We start from the raw sequence: 20166 nt of genomic DNA on the forward strand, positions 1-20166 counted from the left end.
CCAATAGCAGATCTAATGTTTTTTAAATTAGTGTACATTTTCTATTATTAATTTTGCATACATTTACGATAATTTAATTATCTAAATAAATATTGAAGCAATAATAAAATTCTCATAATTAATGCAATTTCATACATTTAAATCTGCCTAAATGTAATTTTTTATTTCAATCATTAATCTTGATTAATTCAAAAAACCTTAACTACAAACAAAATTTTTTTATGAGTTAATTATTAAGTAAATTTTCTAACGTAAATATTGTAAAAAATTAGATTAGTAGTCATTTATAATTAATTAGTTAAATTTTAATTGTTGAGGTACATAATTTTTTATGAAATAATATTAATATGTATAGAATAACAAACCACAAAAATACATAAATTAAAATCTTTCCGTTTTATATAATATTAAAATGTATATATATTTTCTGTTATTATTATATAAATATATACATATATGTATGTATATTGTATATATCTAATACATGCCTTTATGTAAATAGAATTGCGTCTGTGCATTATGCACATATATTTAACAAGAGTTTCTAATAAAATATTATTTATCAAAGAAATAAATTCTTAATATTTCACAAAATATATGAAATATATTACTAAAAAATATAACAAAGAAAAGCAAAATGTATATAATAAATAAATATTATATATATATATATTATATATAAATCTAAGTTTAATTGCTTCGATTCATTTTTTATTCTTGCCCATTTGACTGTTGTCGTGCTGCCGTTGCTACCGTTTTACTTGTTACATCCGAAATATAACATTTCGGAGGCTGTAACAAGTCCGTATATTGCAACAAAGCTTCACGTAATGATCGTGAGACTTCCGGTGATGTTGTCGTCGTACAATCTACTAGATACGGATAGAGACCAATCAACTGATCCCATGCAGGTTTATTAACTGAAAATAGATATTTAAAATTAAAGTACATATAATACAAATAAAAATAAAATTTTATGTATTTTTATATTTTGTTGTTGTTGAGCATTGCTTTTTAGATCAGCTATAGCATGTATACACTTTATATACACTTTCATATAATTGTATATAAATATAATTCTATAAACGCATATTAATGTGCATATAAATAATATTGAATGGCTAACGTATAGTGCTGTGAATATGACTAGTGTATAATATTTATAATTAAGTAGATGCTTGAACTAAATCGGATGTAAGTGTAAGAATCTTGTTGTTTTAATTTGGCAGAGCTACGATTAGTGTGCGCTGAATAGCAGTTTGTATAGATATAATGTTGCCCAAATTAGGCCACCATATTTTCTACAACGGGTGCAACTCTTTTTTTTTTGGAAACGTTCTCGCAAATTCATAAGGATTATAAAGACAGACATTCAACATTATTATAATCACATACATTGCTGATGTTGTTGTAACCCGAGGGAATCTGTGGAACTGTAAACCAGACAAACATATGTTTTACCATAAGATATTAACAGAGGTAAGAGAGAGAGAGAGAGGAGAGCGAGAGAGGGAGAAGAGAGGGAGAAGAGAGGAGAGAGAGAGAGAGAGAGAGAGAGAGAGAGAGAGAGAGCAAAGGAAACGAGGTTAGATGAAGATGGAAGAACCTAGCCACTTCAGCGGGTCGGAACCATAATTTAATAGGGCTCAAATTGATGTGTGATCTCGAACATGAGAACAGATAAGTGACGTTATAAAAGGTAGAGCTACAGTTGGGCCACACAGTAGGAATTAACGTATTACATTTAAGTGATTCTGAAAAATAAACCTTTAAATTATAATATATATATATATATATAATACCTTTTGAAGGCGGTGCTTTTTTCATTGATACAACTAACGTAGCAATCGCTTTTAAAACAAATGAAATTTCCGACAGTCTAAACCTATATTAGAATAATTAAGTAGATCAATTAATTGTGATATACGAAAAATTGAGTACTTACCTTGGTAAAGGACATTTTCCACTTTGTCTCTCATCATCATTATAACGTTTTAGAACTTCCTGAAACCGATGTAATAATGCTGTAACTGCTAAACGTCCAGCAAAATCCTTACCAGCTCCACTAATAACTCCAGGCAAGATATTTGTATCTAATGGTATTGCCGCATTATTTATGTTAGTCGATACTGAATTGGTCGCACCACTAACATTATTACATGAATCGTCTAATAAAGAAAACTGTAATAATGTTTCAAAACATGTCTTCGCGAAAATTTCACGTAGTTTCCAATCAGATTCATAACAAATATTCGAGTCGGATGCGGAATGTATAGATCCTTTATTAAGTAATACAACAATTTGCATTATGAATTGATGAGGCATTTCGTGTGCAAATGGTAAAACTTCGTCTCGCAACAATTCAATAACTTGACAATCAATCGTTTCATCTAATACAATTTCTTCTAGGCCACGATCTTCCACAGTACACACACTGAAGTATTTGCTCACATCAGTTAATTAAAAAACAAATAATTTATGTAATATATACCTTGCAGGAAATAAAAACTTATCTAATGTGTCAGATAAATCCTCCCACATATCAGTAAAATGATTTGGTTTCGCACGTGCTACCTTAAGTCCAGTATGCAAAATTGATATTAAACTCGAAATGGCCAATTTCCAGGTGCTGGATGAGAGACATTTATACTTTATAGCCAAAGGTGTTCGAAGTGCCTATTGTGAAAAAATTATTTTAAGATTTTAAAGGACATATTAATTTCGTATTAGAAATTAAATCGTAATAGCTACAGTCGTTCTTCGAAATATCCCATTTCCGGATGAAATGCATAAGATGATTCAAATATTAATACACAGATATATCAAAAAAAAAAATGATAATCAACGAGAGGCAGTTCACTATGTATTGCTAAAAAACTGCAGATCTTTATAAATTATGATTTCATTTTAAATCGCCAAAACTGCTGACAATGCAGACAATATTTTACACATGCAGACAAATACTTAGTGCAGGAATAACTTGAATCAAGACCTCGACAGCAAACTAAAACTTACTTGTAAATGCTTTTATGAACGCTATTTTTTTTTTTGGCTACCATATAATAACCATCATCCATTTTACCGGTTTCTAATCTTTTATACGTTAAAACCTTTTTTTTGCAAATAATGTAATTGTAATATTTTTTTTCATGTGAGTGAAATTGTTTGGAATGCCCTAGGAACTTCGAAATCATTATTTAATCATTATTTCATTTATATCGATTCAAATAACGTTAATATAGTTCTGATTTTTTATTGATGTTTTATGTCTGCCTAATATGAGAATTATATATAAACATTATATAACTAATAGATTATATTGCAAATATTCAACATATGTGATGTTCCTATTTTAAATATTGTAGCGTTAAAGAGTAGCCAAATTATGCGATTCGATTATCAGAGAATAAGATTCCTAAATGACTTACCATTATGATTTCATGCAGTATGTGCTCTTGCATAACAGACTCTTCCGTCGCTGTGCTTTGGTACAGTTTAACGCAAATACTAATGGATTTCTCTCCAAACGGTATATAATTCATGCTAACAACTTCTACTGAAGCGTTATTGGAATAGTGATTCGATGTTTTATGGTATTTATTTTCCACTCCTTGATACGTTGGTGGTGCGCAAGCAAATTTACTGAACACTAGCAATTGACGAAATACTGCAGGAATCATGTATCTTAAATTTGAATCCTCTTTGGTTGCTTCCTAATTAAGAAACATATTTACATTAAAATTTTTACTTCCTTTTATAAATTATATATTTGTTGAATTTACTTTTTGTATTAAATCCATACATTCAAGTATGCTATCATGCAATGGAGTTAATAAAGAATCCGATACTGAGGACATAATATAAGGAACGGCATCAGTTTGTACGGGTATACAAACGGCATTAGTCAGCACAGTACAAAATTTATCAAAATCAGTTAGCATAAACCTGAAATGTATAATTATATGAATATATATATATATTATATTATATATGAATATATATATATATATTATATTATATATGAATATATATATATATTATATTATATATATATATATAGATCTGTTCTATTGTCATTTTATTTTAGAAGTTTAAGTGGACACTGGCGGTCGGACCCGAAATGCATCCAATCTTTGCAACCAAGTGCCGTTCAACACCCCCCAAAAGCATACAAGCAGGGTATGTGTTTGTTTTGAGATTTATCGTCTTTTTGTGTTTTAACCACTAAAAAGCAAGTCCCGACCATCTTGCTTCTTATGTTAGTTCTAATGCCCGAAATTAAACCTAACCCTGGCCCTGACGGACCAACCACTTCTACCTAACACAGTTCTGTTTGCGACATTTCTATTTGCAGAAGCCAAACATCTGTCAGGTGCAACTGTTTTAATAACTGGGCTCGATGGCTTCACGATGCTCATGCCTAAGAATCTCGGGACCATTGGTCGTTCAGTTCTGACATATATTCTGAACTTATCCATTAGTTCACACATCATCCCCAATATATGGAAGACTGGTAGGATAATCCCCCTGGTGAAGCCGGGCAAACCGGATGGTATTGATAAATCGTACAGGCCAATATTTCTCCAGTAGCAAAAGTCTTTAGTCCTAAAACATATTCACTTATTCATTCATATTCACTTAGCTCCCCAAATTTAAGCTAACATCAAATTTCCAATGGCCTCAACCAAAGTCGCTCGTGCGAATGCACGGTGCTAGTAAGCCTTGATCTCGTAAAGGTATATGACACAGTTTCCCATAGCACCTTGTTAAATGACCTGACTGAACGTCTATCCCTAGTTCAATAAAACGATGGCTCTGTAACTCATCTCATAGGCAGATCATCCTTCTTATCCTTTTAGAGATGTCAAAAGTCAGAAAATTGAAACAAGATGTTCCCCAAGTCAGTGTTTTTTCACCGATGCTTTTCAATTTATATATGTCATAAACTTCCACACCCCCTTATAACGTATACAGATGACTATCCAATTTTGACTATCAGTACCAACAAGGTCCTCAATAGGCCTCCGCCAATCATTTCTCAGGATGAACGTAATCTTCCTCGTAAGGCAAGAACTGTCCTATCACAATTGAGATTAGGATATAGCCATGTGCTTAACAGTTACTTGTCACGTATTAACACGTCCATTCCTAATGTGTGCCCAAACTGCAGCTCCACGCCCCATGACGTCGCCCATCTGTTTTCTTGCCCCAACGCACACACCAATTTAAGTCCAATCGACCATTGGACTCGTCCCCTTGAAGTAGCTACGTTTCTTCGACTGGATCCTGGTTAGTTTCAAATTATTCCCACCCCTCCCCTTCCCTCATCACAACACTCATTCCCACCTTTTCCATTTCTTATCCCATATATTCGTCTTGTAATTCTTTCATGTTGTCTGCTTTCAGGTCCCGGCGGGTTACAACAACAACGGGTCAGTACCTCTCTATATTGTGCAACAAACTTAATGCATATCTCCCCTTTATAGCATCGTTTTTAGATGATAAAAGTCTTCACCTACCTCCAAATAAATCCTCCGCCACCCTCTTTACTTCCTGGACTAAAATGGTATCTTTGACTCTGTCCATAAATATTAGTGAATTCAGAATCCTTACTACTACCAAATCTAAAATCTTGGGTGTCTTACTAGACAGTATGTTGAGCTTTTCTGTACATGCCTCTGTTATGTGCGGTCGGTTGAAATCTCATAATAATTTGTTAAAAACGCTCGCAGGTTGCTCACGGAGTAAACATAAAAAAAATCCTGTTGAACATATACAAAGCATTAGGACGCCAAAATTGTTACACAACGTTCTCAGCACGCCTCCGACTAACATCTTCCAGGAAGAACGAAGTCTCCCCCGTGCAAGCAGAACTATCCTAGCTATCCTACTTGTCATGCATAAACATGTCTATTCCTAATGTATGCCCTAACTGCAGCTCTACCCCATTGTACACACTTAATTTTTTAACCAAATTATATATATCTATAATCGTTATTAATGAAATACCTTTCTTGTATATGCTGAAAGATAGCTGGAAATATTTGAATTAAAGCTGTTAAAAAAGCTTGACTCGGAATATAAAATTCTTCTGTTTGGATTTCATTGTTTTTTGTTGTTATTTTGGTACTTTCCATGCCAATATTTAGCCAAATATTCCAAGCGATCTAAAAATTAAACACTTTTAGATTCAACTATATATCTAGAAAAATTGAAAAACATACACTCCAAATTTCAACATATTTAGTATTATCATTTTCGTTTGAATTAACAACTGACTTTTCTGAATTGTGATACATAATTTCTTGTAAAGACTTCAGTGCAGCTAAAGAGACTTCACCATTTTTACTTAAAGCAGCATTTTGTATAAATTCCAATATCAAAGACCAAGCTCGATCAAAATCACCAAGCATTTGTAATAAATCACGCTTAGTATTAAAAACCTACACAGAAACCAATTATATTTTTCCATCATTTAGAATAATAATGATAAATATTTTTTTACTAACTCTACAAACTCCAGATAAAGTTAAAACTTGAGTTTCTGCCCATTGTTTTTGTGCCGTATTCCTTGAATGGTGTATTAAAATATTGCCGCTAGCATCTACTTTTTCGTTACTAGCTGAACTAGAAAGTGCACGCACATTATCTAGCAGAGGAAAGAGTACTTGCCATACCAACGCTTGCCAAGTTGGCGGATTCAGTAGACTGCCATGTGCAGATATCGTTGAGAACAGTGTTTGACCGGCTGATTTACGTACCGCTGGACGTAGATCGACACAAAGGTCACCTGTATAAAATTTATTTATGTTTACATTAAATACCAAATATACAGAAATGAAATTATATAAGTTCAAACACAAACCTAATTTTGCATATAAACACATCCATAATTTATCAAATTGTGGCATTTTAACAGTACCAGGAAATTCCGGCAATATATTGGCATTACCGATTTCAGTTGACATTAATTTATCCTGGTTTTGATTAAAGAAGTCCGATATATTCCACTGAAATGTATAAAACATATTGTTCATAGTATTTTTTTTTAAATATTTTTATATATGCAGAATACTTTAAACATACCATTAATCCTATAGCTGTCAAAGATATATTCAATTCCTGTGTTTGTGAGCCAAATTTTGCTGCCGTACTAATGCACAAAGGCAAGCAATGCCAGGGCATAACAGTTAGAAAATCAGTAATAACAAGCTGAAGGCATTGGAATGCAGTACGAATCAAAGGTTCACTGTAGATGTAAAATAAATTTTTAACCATCAGTAATATAAGTTGTTCAATGTTTCGCATACCCGTGATGATCGTTAACAGCCCCTATTATTTCAATTATCGCCGGCCAACCAAATGATAAAATCTCACCCGCACCATTTAGAATTTGTAAGACACAATCTAATTGACGTTGCCGAACATCTGCATGCATTACAGTTGAAAGTTCAGATAGTGGACTTAAAAGCATAGTTTGCAAGACCTAAAAACGAAATTAATAATTGAAAAATAGGTTAACATGTCAACATCTCATGTTAACTGGACTTATATTAAAGTTTTTCTAGCTTGAATTATATGTGTTTAATTTATAAAGTTTTATGCTTTAAATATGTGAACTTATTAAAAAATTTTTGTTTACTGATTCTAAGAGACGTCATGAAAAGTAGAACTATAGTTAAAACACAGTGAAAGAATACAGTGCCACGAGCTAGTATCCCTGCCTGATGCATGGAAATTGCCCACAGAGTACATTTTTGTTTTACTTCATTTTCGAAAAACTAAGGTTGGATAGGATTAGTTTACAGAAAAAACGACCTAGCATAGATGCAGTGCTTCACTTTAATGTCAGCCAATGAAGTTTTGCTGTTGATTACTATTTTATTATATTTTGTTTTTTGTTAAAAGCATTCTACAACTACTTTAAATTTAGGGAATAAATTATTTGCTTTATTTATTACCTTCTATTTCCAAAAATTAAGAAGTGAAACTTACCATATTCTCTTTTAAAGGCGACGTATGTTTAAACTGCAATGCAGATTTAACTAAATATGTTATAGCTTCAACTCCCCACTCTCGCATGCGTATGTGTCGATGCTGACAAACTTCCAGTAAATGATTTGTCAAAGGACGCCAAAGCACTTCAATTCGCTGCATGTTAACAAGACCAGTCTCCAAAAGTTTTGCCACAGCAAACAAGGATGGTTCCTTTATCAATATAATAAAATATGTTTTTCAATAATACTAATACACTGATTTGTAATTTTTTTTAGTTATTTAACACTTACCCTATTAGCATATGCCAACTCCATAGCTTCATGCGATAACTTACAGAGCGCATCGATTAAATGATGTAATGCCACATCATCTAAATACTGGCTAGATTCAAAAAGTTGACTTAGCATTTGCGACAATACTGGCAAATCAGCCATAACAGCAGTTTGTATGCCAACATTTGCCTCCACAGCTGGCTTAGGAAACGCCTTAAGCGAAACATTGTCAAATATATACATTTAAAAACAAATCATTAAACTTACTTGTAAACTACCACCAGTCGACGGCTTCAAACCCAAAATCCAAACCAAATGTTGTAATGTTTGTAATACAATATGCCAAGATGTTCCTAAAATACTTCCATTGCTATGTGCCAAAAATAGTATAGCACGCATGCATTGCAAATTTTTTGTGGTTAACATTACAGGTGCTTGCATTACACTATGCGGTAATGAGGCGCTGGGCAATGGTGTGCCAACAGCAACAATTTGCTGTCGAAAATCACCTTCATTACACGTTGTTATAAACTGATTATTTAAATCCTGACTATTGGTACGTGTATGTCCCACTATATAACAATAGGTTTATTTTATTATTATTATAACTATGTATATATATAGTAATATTTTCGACTTACATCTTAAATCAGCATCCACATGTCCACTATTAGCAAATATTGACATGGCATAATGCGGAGGAAATGAGGCACGACATATAGCCATTATAAAAGCATCACGTGAACCTAGTAACTCCAATATACCACAAAGCGCTGCATAGTTTTGCATTGCTTTAAGTATATTATCTGTTGTTGCTTCATCAATTGATGCGTCAACGAGTGCAACAAACGCAGCTAGTAAACCAGACCAGCTGGAATTGATAAGTTGTAAGCATAATGGTTTATGTTCCTCTTCTGATATTATAGCTGAATTATGCGTAGGATGCTGTTTAATGGTTGATAAAAATCATCATATCGATTAATATGTATATATATAAATTTATAAATACCATTTCTGTAGTACGCTGTAAAACACAACCAATTGAACGTGTAACATCCAACAAAATTGCATAAGCAACCGATATGCCATAGCTGTCTGGAATATTTGGTGCATCCAATTTATCTAACATTTCTAAGCTGTAATGTTAATTATATATTTTTATATATCAGTTAATGGTAATTGATTTTAAAACTAAGTAAATCATATAATTTAATTTAGTGTATATAAATGTAATTTAATGAATATATGTTATTTCTTGTAAGGGGAAACATTCAAGAATATTACAAAATTCTTAATCATTTTATTATTGATATATTGCATACGTTTATTCTTCTTTATATTTGATATGGAGATTAAAATTAAAGAAGTTTTATTAAAAAAAATTAAGTAAGTTTTTATTTTAAATCATGTATTTTATCAATACATAATTATCAATACATAATAAATACATAATATAAATACGTAATTTGCTACTTACTAAACAGATTTAGAAACTCCTGGTGCAAAAGTCGCAACTAAGGGTAAATATGCGCCTCTGTATATAAAACCGCATTGGTTACTGGTACTAAGTGCTGCTGCTGCATTTGTTTGCGCCCCAACTGCAGGTTGCCCATTTTGTACTATTAGAATGTTAAAAATATAAGTTATTTGTATTTTATAATTTCACATTATACGTACCAGCTGAAGCATTAAACAATGAATAACGCACATATGTGCCTAATGCTGATATCATATCTTGCACAATATTAGTAGCATGATTTTTCAAATCATATGATTTACAAAAGAACGCAATCAAATTGGCTTTAGTAACTAATTTATGTATAACTTCCAAAGCCAATGCACGTTGCCAATGCGGTTTATCCGGATCCAAGAATTTTATGATGAGTGATAAAAATATCTCACATTCAGTAACCTATACAAATTTTGCCTATTATTAGATTTCAATATTTTTTAATAACATTCAAATACCAATATCGTATGATATTTTTGAATCAATATAGCGACTAAGCGAAGTAACCGCATGCTTATTGGAAAATATGGTTTATCACTTGGTATGGTACCATTACTAGTACCACTCGTAGGCACCTGCCGATGTTTGACATTTGGAGAGAATAACTTTATCACCAAAGCACAAACACGTTCCTTTAACAGCAAACGAAAATCATTATTCTGCAAACATAAAAATTATGCTATGAATTATTATTATGAACAAAATTAGAAATTGAACCAGTTTGTACCTCATGAAATACAGCACTAAAATTCGTTAGTACGGCCTCTAATAATTCTAAACCAAACGTACGCGTCATTTCCGTCATACCTATTAACCAAAACGGCTGATCCGCATTAACCAACTGCACAAGGTCCTTTAATATATAATCATAAATAGTTATTGCCTAAAACTTTGAGTTAAATGCAAATAATTTCTATTACTTGAAATAAAAAGAATGCGTCAGATGCGAAAGTTTGCATTTCATTTGTATTACTGTTTTCTGCATCACAAGCAGTGTCTTTACTCGGTTTCAGTGGTCCAGGTTGTTGTATGGTAGACAACGCATCTTTCTCTAAGTAAACACGTTCGAAAACTAACGATACCAATTGACGAATAGTTGCTCCTGCAGTATTAACAATTGTCGAGTTCTTTGTGTAATGTAGACGAAAACACAGTACTAAAGACTTAGCCAATGTTTCACCATGCACAACTGTGTTGGTAGTCAACAGAAGCGTCACCGTCTGCAAAACTTTTACTTCTTCGATATTGTTTTCCATTAGCATCCATAATGCATCTGTTATATAGCGTGCACCTTTATGATCCACCACCTGCTGTGTTATCAACCGCTGCATCATTCCCAAACAAAACTGAAAATTATAGATGTGTACGAATTGGTTATGAGTAATTAATAAAAGAGATAAGATAACATCATTCACTTTATTATTCTAGATAATTTTTAAATAAATTAACAGCTGTAAATTAAATTAAGTATTTTAAACATATTTAAACTTACTTTGATGATTTTTAAATCTTTTGTCTCGCATCCTTGCACAAGTGGGTACAATATTTGATTTACTGTGTAGTAAACAGACGTCTGTTGGTTTGTGGCGGCTGAATTCAATTTTGAAATTGCTTCTTCGCATGACTAAGAAGACGTTGGTTTGTAACGTGATGAAAGAACAGTTGACAGTTATTGTATAATTAGCAAAAAAAATAAACAGCAAATTTAATTTATATTAAAGCAAGGAAAATCAATTATTATGCATTCAAATCCCATAGAGTTAAAGAATAGTTTAGTTCGATTATTTGTATATGTGATTGTATTGTGTATTTAAGGCCACATAATACATTACCAACCCCAATCAAATATTCACCACTACCAACAAAAAGTAAAACACCACCACACCCTTCTACCCACCACCCCACTCAACCAAACACCTCATTAATCAAATTGCGGCTATTTGACATTTCAAGTGTAAAACTATTTGTGATTACCTCTTTTATTAATGGATATTTTTTCTTTGTTTCTATCGATAGTGCTTTAAAATCCGCTTGAAGCGCTTCCACAAATTTTTGTGCTGAATCGCTGCCACCAATTGCTGGGGCCGCTCGTACAAATGACATATTTATAGCTAAATTTCACTTATTTAATTTGGTTGTAGTAACAAAACTAATACTTTTTGCATTATATATAAAACAAATTACAATGGTTTAAAATATAATATATCACTCAAATCAAACTGTAAAGAAAAATTTTTGATTTTTTGCACTTCTCCGAAAATTTTCCTACAGATATTTCTTAAATATTTACGATTTTTGACAGTTGACGTACACATAGTAAAAATGAACATACACCGCAGCTAACCGCAGAGTTTCATTTCAAGCAAAGTTTATTAAACATTTTAGTTTTACAAATGTGTTGCATTGTTGATACATACCTAAATAAATACAAAAATATAACTTACTAATTATTAAGTAGATTTATTCTAAAAAATTTCGCTAGGTATCAACGTAGATGAATTTTCTTCTAAGTATCTTTTTATGCATTTTCCCACAAAAAGTGTTTAAATAAATTCAATCATTAAGGAAATATTTGTAATATTTATGTTATCTACTGTCAGTCACAGCCCGCTCATTTAAAAAATGGAATTAATGTTGTTACATACTTATCGCAACATTAAATTTATTGTTATTAGAACACATGGTTACATTTTTCCTTGTGCTTAATATAATAAAAGACCACATTTCATTTCACCTTTTATGTCAAGATTTCTCCATATATAGTTGAGTGGAAATAATAAAAACTTGCATTTTACAGCAATTCACCATTCCACCATTGAAGTGCGTTTTTATTATTTCTCAATGAAGAACAAATTAAGAAAAAAAATAAATCCGAAATAAAACCGAAATACAAGGAGTAGAAAACTAGTTATGGATTGTTTTTTCAGTGGCCCGCTATTAGTCAGTGCGACAATGTTTAAGTTAATCTTTTTAATTGGAGAAGTGATGCCGAAAGATTTTAGTTTAATAACTTTGCTTACATTTTGTATATTTGCGGTGCGTTAGTCTTTTATTTTAGGAATATTAACTTTAACGCGATTACACAAATTGGGAATAGTCCGGCTTATAGCACATATGGTCCTTTCCGTTCGAGCGCAAATTTTGAACATTTTTAAAAATTAATATACTAACAATTTTGCATGAAAAAGCAGCCAAATAATAAATTCTACTTAATAAATTTTGAACTAATTTATACTGAACTAATTTTAACAGATACATACTACGATTTTTTGTATTTTTTAAACTACTTGTCAATTTATGTACTTGAATATAATATATGAAATATCAACAAAACAGATTTTTCTTCTAAATGAAAAGCAATCTCGCTTTCTGTGTTAGTGTTTTAGATTTTAAAAAATATATAGCTCAAACTTCTCTTGATGCTTTTTAAACATTAAAAAATTAGAAAACAGATGCTAGTGTATATAGTAATGTTATATTTACACTATAAGTATCGGACTTATGAAATGAATGACACTATCAAGTTAATTGCTACAGTATAAATGATCTGAGTATATCCCTTTTACTATGGTAAATGCAAGATTAAAAAATTGAATGGAGAATAAATATTCTATAATTACTTTTTCACATACTACAATACAGTGGGGGTAATATATTTTAGTATAATATATATATTTAATCACAAAACAAAATAATTTTAGGTGTAGTAAGAAAAAATCCATTATTTTCCCAATGATGTTGTTGTTGTTGTAACCCCGTAAGACTTGTAAGGAGATAACATAAAAGGATATTCAACACGATTACATGAGTAGGGAAGTGGTTGGGTAGTGGTTGAAAGTAAGAATGGGGTGGATTTTGTGGGTAGTATTTTATTGAGAATTAACCTGGGTCCAGACGGAGAAACCTGGCCACTTCAATTGGATGGGTCCAAACGGTGATTGGCGACGTCATGGTGAGTACTGCTGCAGTTTGGGCACACATTAGGAGTAGACGTATTTATGTGTGACAAGTAACTGTTTAGTACTCGGCAATATGCCGATCTTAATTGAGCTAGGACAGTTCTTGCTGCACGGGAGAGATGTCGTTCTTCCTGGACGATGTTAGGCGGATGCCTGTTAAGAACCTGGCTGTCTGACAACCTTGGTCTCGAAGAGGTTACTGCATCTGTGTGGAAGTTTATAAGTTCACATTTATATTCGACCTCACTGATGTTTGCTCCATTGCATAAGGTGTCGATATCTATATGATCGGAAGGGAGGGATCGACGAATGCACGTTGAAGAGAGGGCTCTACTAGCCATGTCGTCATTGGGATGTCTATCTGTGTAGCATGCAAGAAATTATTGCTTGGACAGCAGTTGATTATGGTCTTTTACAAGAAGCATATTCGACTCTGTATGAAGATGGTTAGGATGCATCATGCGATGGTAGCCAGTTGCAATTCGTAATGCGTTGTTTTGATATGATTTGATGTTAGTCCATTGCGTCTTGCAGAGTTGTGAGGTCCATACTGCATAGACTGCAATAAGACAACCTATTGCTTTGTATGTGCTTAGTAGGGTTTCTTTATCCTTGCCCCATGAACAACCTGTGAGCACTTTTAATACATTATTACGAGATTTCAACCGACCACACAAAGCAGGCGCATGTACAGAAAAGGTCAGCATACTGTCGAGTACGATACTTAGGATTTAAGGTTTGGTGGTGGTGAAGACCCTGAATTCACCAATATTTATTGGCAGGATCATAGATACCTCTATAGTCCCCAAAGTAAAAAGGATAACAGGATTTTTTTTGATGATAGGTGACGATTTCTGTCGTCCAAAAACGATGCCACAGAGGACAGATATGCATTTAGTTTGTGCACAATATAGAGCACATATCCTAGCACGTAGTTAGAATTATGCAGTCATCTGGAAGTTTAGATATGAATTGAATTTTTTTCAATTTCGTGGCCTTTGACATTTCATCTCTAGAGCCAACAAAGGATGATCTACCTATAAGATAGTCACAGAGCCATCTTTTTGTTGAGTCAAGGATAGATGTTTCAGCCAAGTCATTTAACAAGGAAGCAAGGAATTGTATTCCATCAGGACAACGCCAGGCCACACACATCGATAATGACTCGCTAAAACCTCCAGGAGCTTGGTTGTGAAGTTCTTCTTATTATAGTGATTACCATCTGTTTCTGTCCATGGCTATTTTTCTGGTCAAAAATTCGCTGAAAGAGAGGCTTGTGAAAATCAACTCTCGTAATTGTTTCTTTCAGAGTAGCAAAAAAGTACTAGTAACTTACGAAAGAAAACATGTGAAACAATAACGTGCTCTTAAAATTTTCAAAGTTAGGTTTTACTCGTAAAAATTTTGTGTTAAGTTTTCGAACTAAATTCAAATATCAGTCTATTGTGAATGTTCACTAAAAAAATGTTGCAAAATTCCAATCATACGTCATATGAGCCTTTCATTTACTAATAAATTCAAATACATAAACAAATAAACAATTTGTTTCAACTAGACTTAATACTGTTTTTCTACCACTCTGAAAGGAAAAATTACGACTATAATACTATGTTTACATTACGAACTTTGCTGACTGGAATCGACTTTGAGCGCAAAACCAGCAACCAAAGTTCCAGGATTAAGAAAATGTTTTATAAATTAATTGTCTGTTGCAGTTCATTCATTAATGGTTAATTCGGATGAAAAGCTTTGTTCATCATCTCCAATCTATAGTGGATCGATTAACATCCGCGTTTCATCATCGTCTGAAGAACCATCTGAAGATGCGTGTGAAGAAACTCCTAGAAAAAAGAAGAAAAAAATTGTAAATGCTCGAAAAAGGAGAAAGAGTTATCCCTTTAGAAAGAGAAATAGTTGATACAATAAAGCAACTCTCAGAAGCTAATAGCTGCGTTTCAGCAAGCATGATCCGCACAATTTTACATGCAAAACAAAAACAATGGGGTGAACCAGCAATTGATCTGGTTCACTTTCTGATTCAATGTGGAATGTATGTAAAAGATAAAAGTGGAACGTATTTTAATGCAAATAAGGTTGGCAATGCGATGCAACGGTGCAGTAAAATTTTAAACAGGTCTACATTTATATTTATTTACTATTGATATTATTTATTTATTATTTATTTTATGTACTTATTTAATTAATATGTCATTATTATTTATTTCTTTGTTTAAAGTAACGTTTTAATTATCAATGTAATTAAAATTATTACTTTAATAATTTACGTTTTATTATTATTGAAAAAGTGTTGTTTGATAATTTATTAATATCAATTAATTTGAAATGAATATATATAAATTAAGTTGAATACATTTATTTAATTAAAACAGAACAATACATAAGAAACCAGGCTCTCCAACATAAACGTTTATAAAAAAACCATTTTCATCGCAAACTATCTGCAAGATTAAGCTATAGTCATGCTTTCTTTTAAAATAAGCCTAATTGCTATGGTGAGGTGCATTTATTTTTACATGTGTACTGTCTATGCAACCAATCACGAACGGAAATTTTTTCGTAGATTCCACTTTTGCACTATAAGCAAGTGCGTATTTTATAAATTAGTGTCCAATTGATATAAGCTAAACACTAGTTCTTTCAATTATCCTCCATACAGAAGCTTTTGATATGCCAAAACAAATACCAAATTTTGGAAAAGTATTTATATATGCCATATACCACAAAAATATATAAAATTCCTCTCGTCCAAATGTGATCATCACTATTATTTTGCATTTGCTGATTGGAATTTATTAACAAATCTATTAAAATATGAAACATAATTAATATATAGCAATTGTATTTTTTATGCGCAAATACCAATCAAATAATCTTTAACGAAAAAATTATTGATCGTTTCCACAAAACTTCCACTATATCCATGCTGATACACTTCATCCCTTGAGCTTAATACCATACACTTGAACTTGTAAAAAGGGAATGGAAGAGTCAGTTTCGCTCGATGATTCTAATAACATATGCAATTTTCATTTATTTACATTAGAATTAAATTTAAGTTTTTAAGTAAATACTTCAGACATTTCAACAGATTTTATTTTTTTTTTATATTTTAGATTTTTTATATTTAATACTTTCTCACTTATTTTTTTAGCGCTAAAATTATTCACAAAAATAAAAAAAAAATTTTGTAAACAAACCAAACTAACATAGTTCATGCGTTGCCAATTACTTTCATACGTGTTCCATATCGTTTCAGCAAAGATGATCCAGATCATTGAGCGGATCATGTTTGCTGAAACGCAGCTAATATTAGTAATAAAAATATAGTTCCACGTGAACGGCAGAAAGTCAGTAACAATTGTGTTTTATTATTTTGTATAAACTTATGGCACAATAGCCATATATATATATTGCAATTATATGTCAAAACAAAATTCAAAAATAATAAATTTGAAAATTGGAAAAAAGAAAAAATTTTAATATTGTATTTTGAAGTTTTCAACATTTTCACTATTCCCTTTAATTCTGTATTCATTTTAATTTGCAGTTTATATTAACTATTTATTTTTATACAAAATGTAATTTGCTTGCATTATGTGCACATATGTAAGATTAGCTATTTGCCAAAACATTATACAATGCCAATGTCATCACTGAAACACAAAATATTGCAGTAACATATATATTTCACACTATATATAAATACGTTTAAAAAATTTCACTGTTTAGAACTACAAAATTGTTTGTTAGAAGTCATTTAATCAAATACAAAATTAATATTAATCCTTCAACATACAGATTAATTTTAATTTAGACAAGTAAAATAATAGATTTAAAAGCCAATTTCTTAATAATAACTTCTTAATAATAATACTAAATTAAGTCATTAGTTTTGACGAATTAATTTATACCTAAGTCTGTTTTGAAACTTATATTATGACTGTGAAATTAGACCTAAAGTTCAATATAATTGTCTATAAAATTAATATTTTCATAAACGCAATGAATTTGGAATTAAAGTTTAATCCAAAAGATAAATGCTAAGTATACCTTACTTCTTATCATGTCTATATATTATAAAATAAATATATGCACAAAAGTTTTTAAAACAAATATAAATTTGTTTTGTAAAATTTATAATATAAAATCCGTCTGTCCGTCCAAAATTTTTAGATATTTCTAAATGTTAAAAACATTATCATATTTCTCAATTAATATAGTTCTTATGAGAAGAAACATATTTTACACAAAGCTGTTCCATGAAAATCTGTGTAAAGAGCATAATTTGGCACTTTACATAATTTTTCATGGAACAGCTTTTTGTAAAGTCTGATGAGAATAGCTGTTTTAAAAACAAAACAAAAAAAATAAAAGCGCAAAATAAATTTTGAAAAACAAAGGTAGTTTTATAATAATAAGTGCAAATATTTTTAAATATTTTTTATTTTAATAAAGTGAGTTAAAATTCAGTTTCTAATTAAGTTTAATATAAAAATTAAATTAAAATTAAAATTAAATAAAATTGTATTTTATGTTATTATTACAAACATAATGGAGAGAAGAAAAATTCACTATCTTGAAGTATATTAATAACCATATATTCTGGCTGTGTTGCAATTCTTAGTTCGCTTAACAAAACGTTTATTATGTTTTTATAATGCATTTGACTATTGATTTATTTATTGCAATTAATACAATTAGAAGATCAGAATTTTCTTTACTTTCACCAGTGCCGCGCCAATAAACAATTCGAAAATTTAAATTCACAAAATTCGTATTTCGTGTCACCGTTGTTCGTAACAAATACGTTACTTTTTCTATTTATTACTTTATTGTTAAAAGGCATGAAAATTCATATTTTATTCACAATCATTTACAAAAATATTCTTACCAATAATTGTAAAGAATTATTATTCATTTTTGAAATTTTAACTTTAAATTTTATTACGTGTTTTGCATATATAAGTCTAACAAAATTTCCATTTTGTCCAGAGTTGCTCTCGAAAGTAGTGCTTATTTTATTTGTTCTTATGCGACATGTTAACAAAAGAAAAGGCCTAATATTTTCAAATCTTAAAACTAATCTATTGTGAATGATTTTTCGAAGAAAATGAAAAATTCAAGTCAGGTGACAGAGGAGTTTGTTTATTATTTATAAGTGTTGCAAATATTAATGAGTACATTTAAATATTTTAAAAAAGTAATTTTTTTTAATAAAATTTGTTAAGATACTAACAGGTTAGTTATTATGAAGAAGTCTTTCATTATTTATATTTTAAGGAATTTATTATTTATAAATTATAAATACAATCGTTTTGAAAAGTGAATTATAAGATAATTGTAACAAAATTAAAACAATTTTAAATACTAGCATTAACTAGTGATCAAAGAATATCTCTACCTAGTGATTATTGACGATCTTGTATTGCATTCTGAAGAGCTAGGGTTGTCAAAAATAGGGTTGTCCGTTATCATGGATAAAGCCTAAAAAATGTATATTTTTATATAATTTCACATTTCGGCAGCTTTTATGTGTGACAAAAGACGGCAAGTTGTTTATTTTAGGCGCTAAGTGAGATATTGCCATCACTGTTACAATCTGTCACATGTTATGTTTTCGCAAAGAGCAAAACTTGCATATGTGCACTTAATATAAGCAAAATATATTTTTTATATTTTATATAAAGTATATATATATATTTTATTATTATATATATAATAATATGAAATTTTCTACAACAAAATTAAAAATAGTTTAGATATATGTGCCTTAATAAGTATAAATTTGTAAGCAACTAATAAGTTTAAAATTTCAAATCCGCTTATTGCGTTGGTGACACTTTTTACTTTAGTGGGCAAAGTGTTTGTGCTTAGACAGAGCAAGTAGTGTTGCTGTTTTGTGTACATTTAACCTGTTGTTTCACCAACTTTGGAATAGCAATATGCTGTTTTTCACCACACGTAAAAGCTGCCGAAAGCACGGAATATAAAATGCTCATCAATAACTTATTTGTGTCATTCATATTATATAACTTAACCATGCGCTCAATTAAAATTGTCGCTTTAATGCAGCAAGTGCAGCTGACATTGTTATTGTATTTAAATAATAAATAAAAACTAGCTTATATTCAAAATTTTTAAAATAAGCAAAATAATTTGTAAGTGCAGCGTACAAGCCAATATTAATTCAATAAAAAAATTTAGATGTAATTCTCAACTGAAAGCGAAACGTCTTGTATTTTAAAACTCTCCGCCAATTCGATCCAAAAAACTTACATATTTAATATACATAAAAAACTTTTTTAAAAAATTATTTGCAGGAATTTTTGTATTTACATGTACTTATCAACCATAAATTGTAAATTAAAATGAATACAAAATTAAGAGGAGTGGAAAAAATGTTAAA

General features: G+C 30.7%; 1 protein-coding gene across 3 annotated transcripts; it reads right to left on the reverse strand.

Annotated features, from left to right (window-relative positions):
- Nucleotides 1-403: 403 nt before the first annotated feature.
- On the reverse strand, nt 404-13009 carry LOC119687045 (protein MON2 homolog). Of its 3 annotated transcripts, none has more exons than XM_038101193.1 (24): nt 12801-13009; nt 11273-11404; nt 10701-11126; nt 10508-10633; nt 10239-10439; nt 9948-10182; nt 9748-9889; nt 9280-9406; nt 8912-9215; nt 8538-8842; nt 8289-8483; nt 7996-8208; nt 7311-7486; nt 7087-7249; nt 6866-7010; nt 6510-6790; nt 6225-6443; nt 6010-6167; nt 3783-3945; nt 3429-3713; nt 2492-2676; nt 1946-2434; nt 1803-1885; nt 404-920 (listed from the first exon to the last, which is right to left on the reverse strand). In XM_038101193.1, exons 3-24 carry the CDS (start codon nt 11112-11114, stop codon nt 712-714), a joined length of 4818 nt encoding a protein of 1605 aa, XP_037957121.1. In that variant the 5' UTR covers nt 11115-11126; nt 11273-11404; nt 12801-13009; the 3' UTR covers nt 404-711. The 3 variants fall into 3 exon arrangements, with proteins under 3 accessions (XP_037957121.1, XP_037957122.1, XP_037957120.1); XM_038101194.1 differs by lacking the exon at nt 12801-13009 and adding an exon at nt 12225-12313; XM_038101192.1 differs by lacking the exon at nt 12801-13009 and adding an exon at nt 11755-11883.
- Between the last annotated feature and the right edge of the window lie 7157 nt (nt 13010-20166).

This window comes from Teleopsis dalmanni, chromosome X, assembly GCF_002237135.1.
Source record: "Teleopsis dalmanni isolate 2A chromosome X, ASM223713v2, whole genome shotgun sequence".
NCBI lineage: Eukaryota > Metazoa > Arthropoda > Insecta > Diptera > Diopsidae > Teleopsis > Teleopsis dalmanni.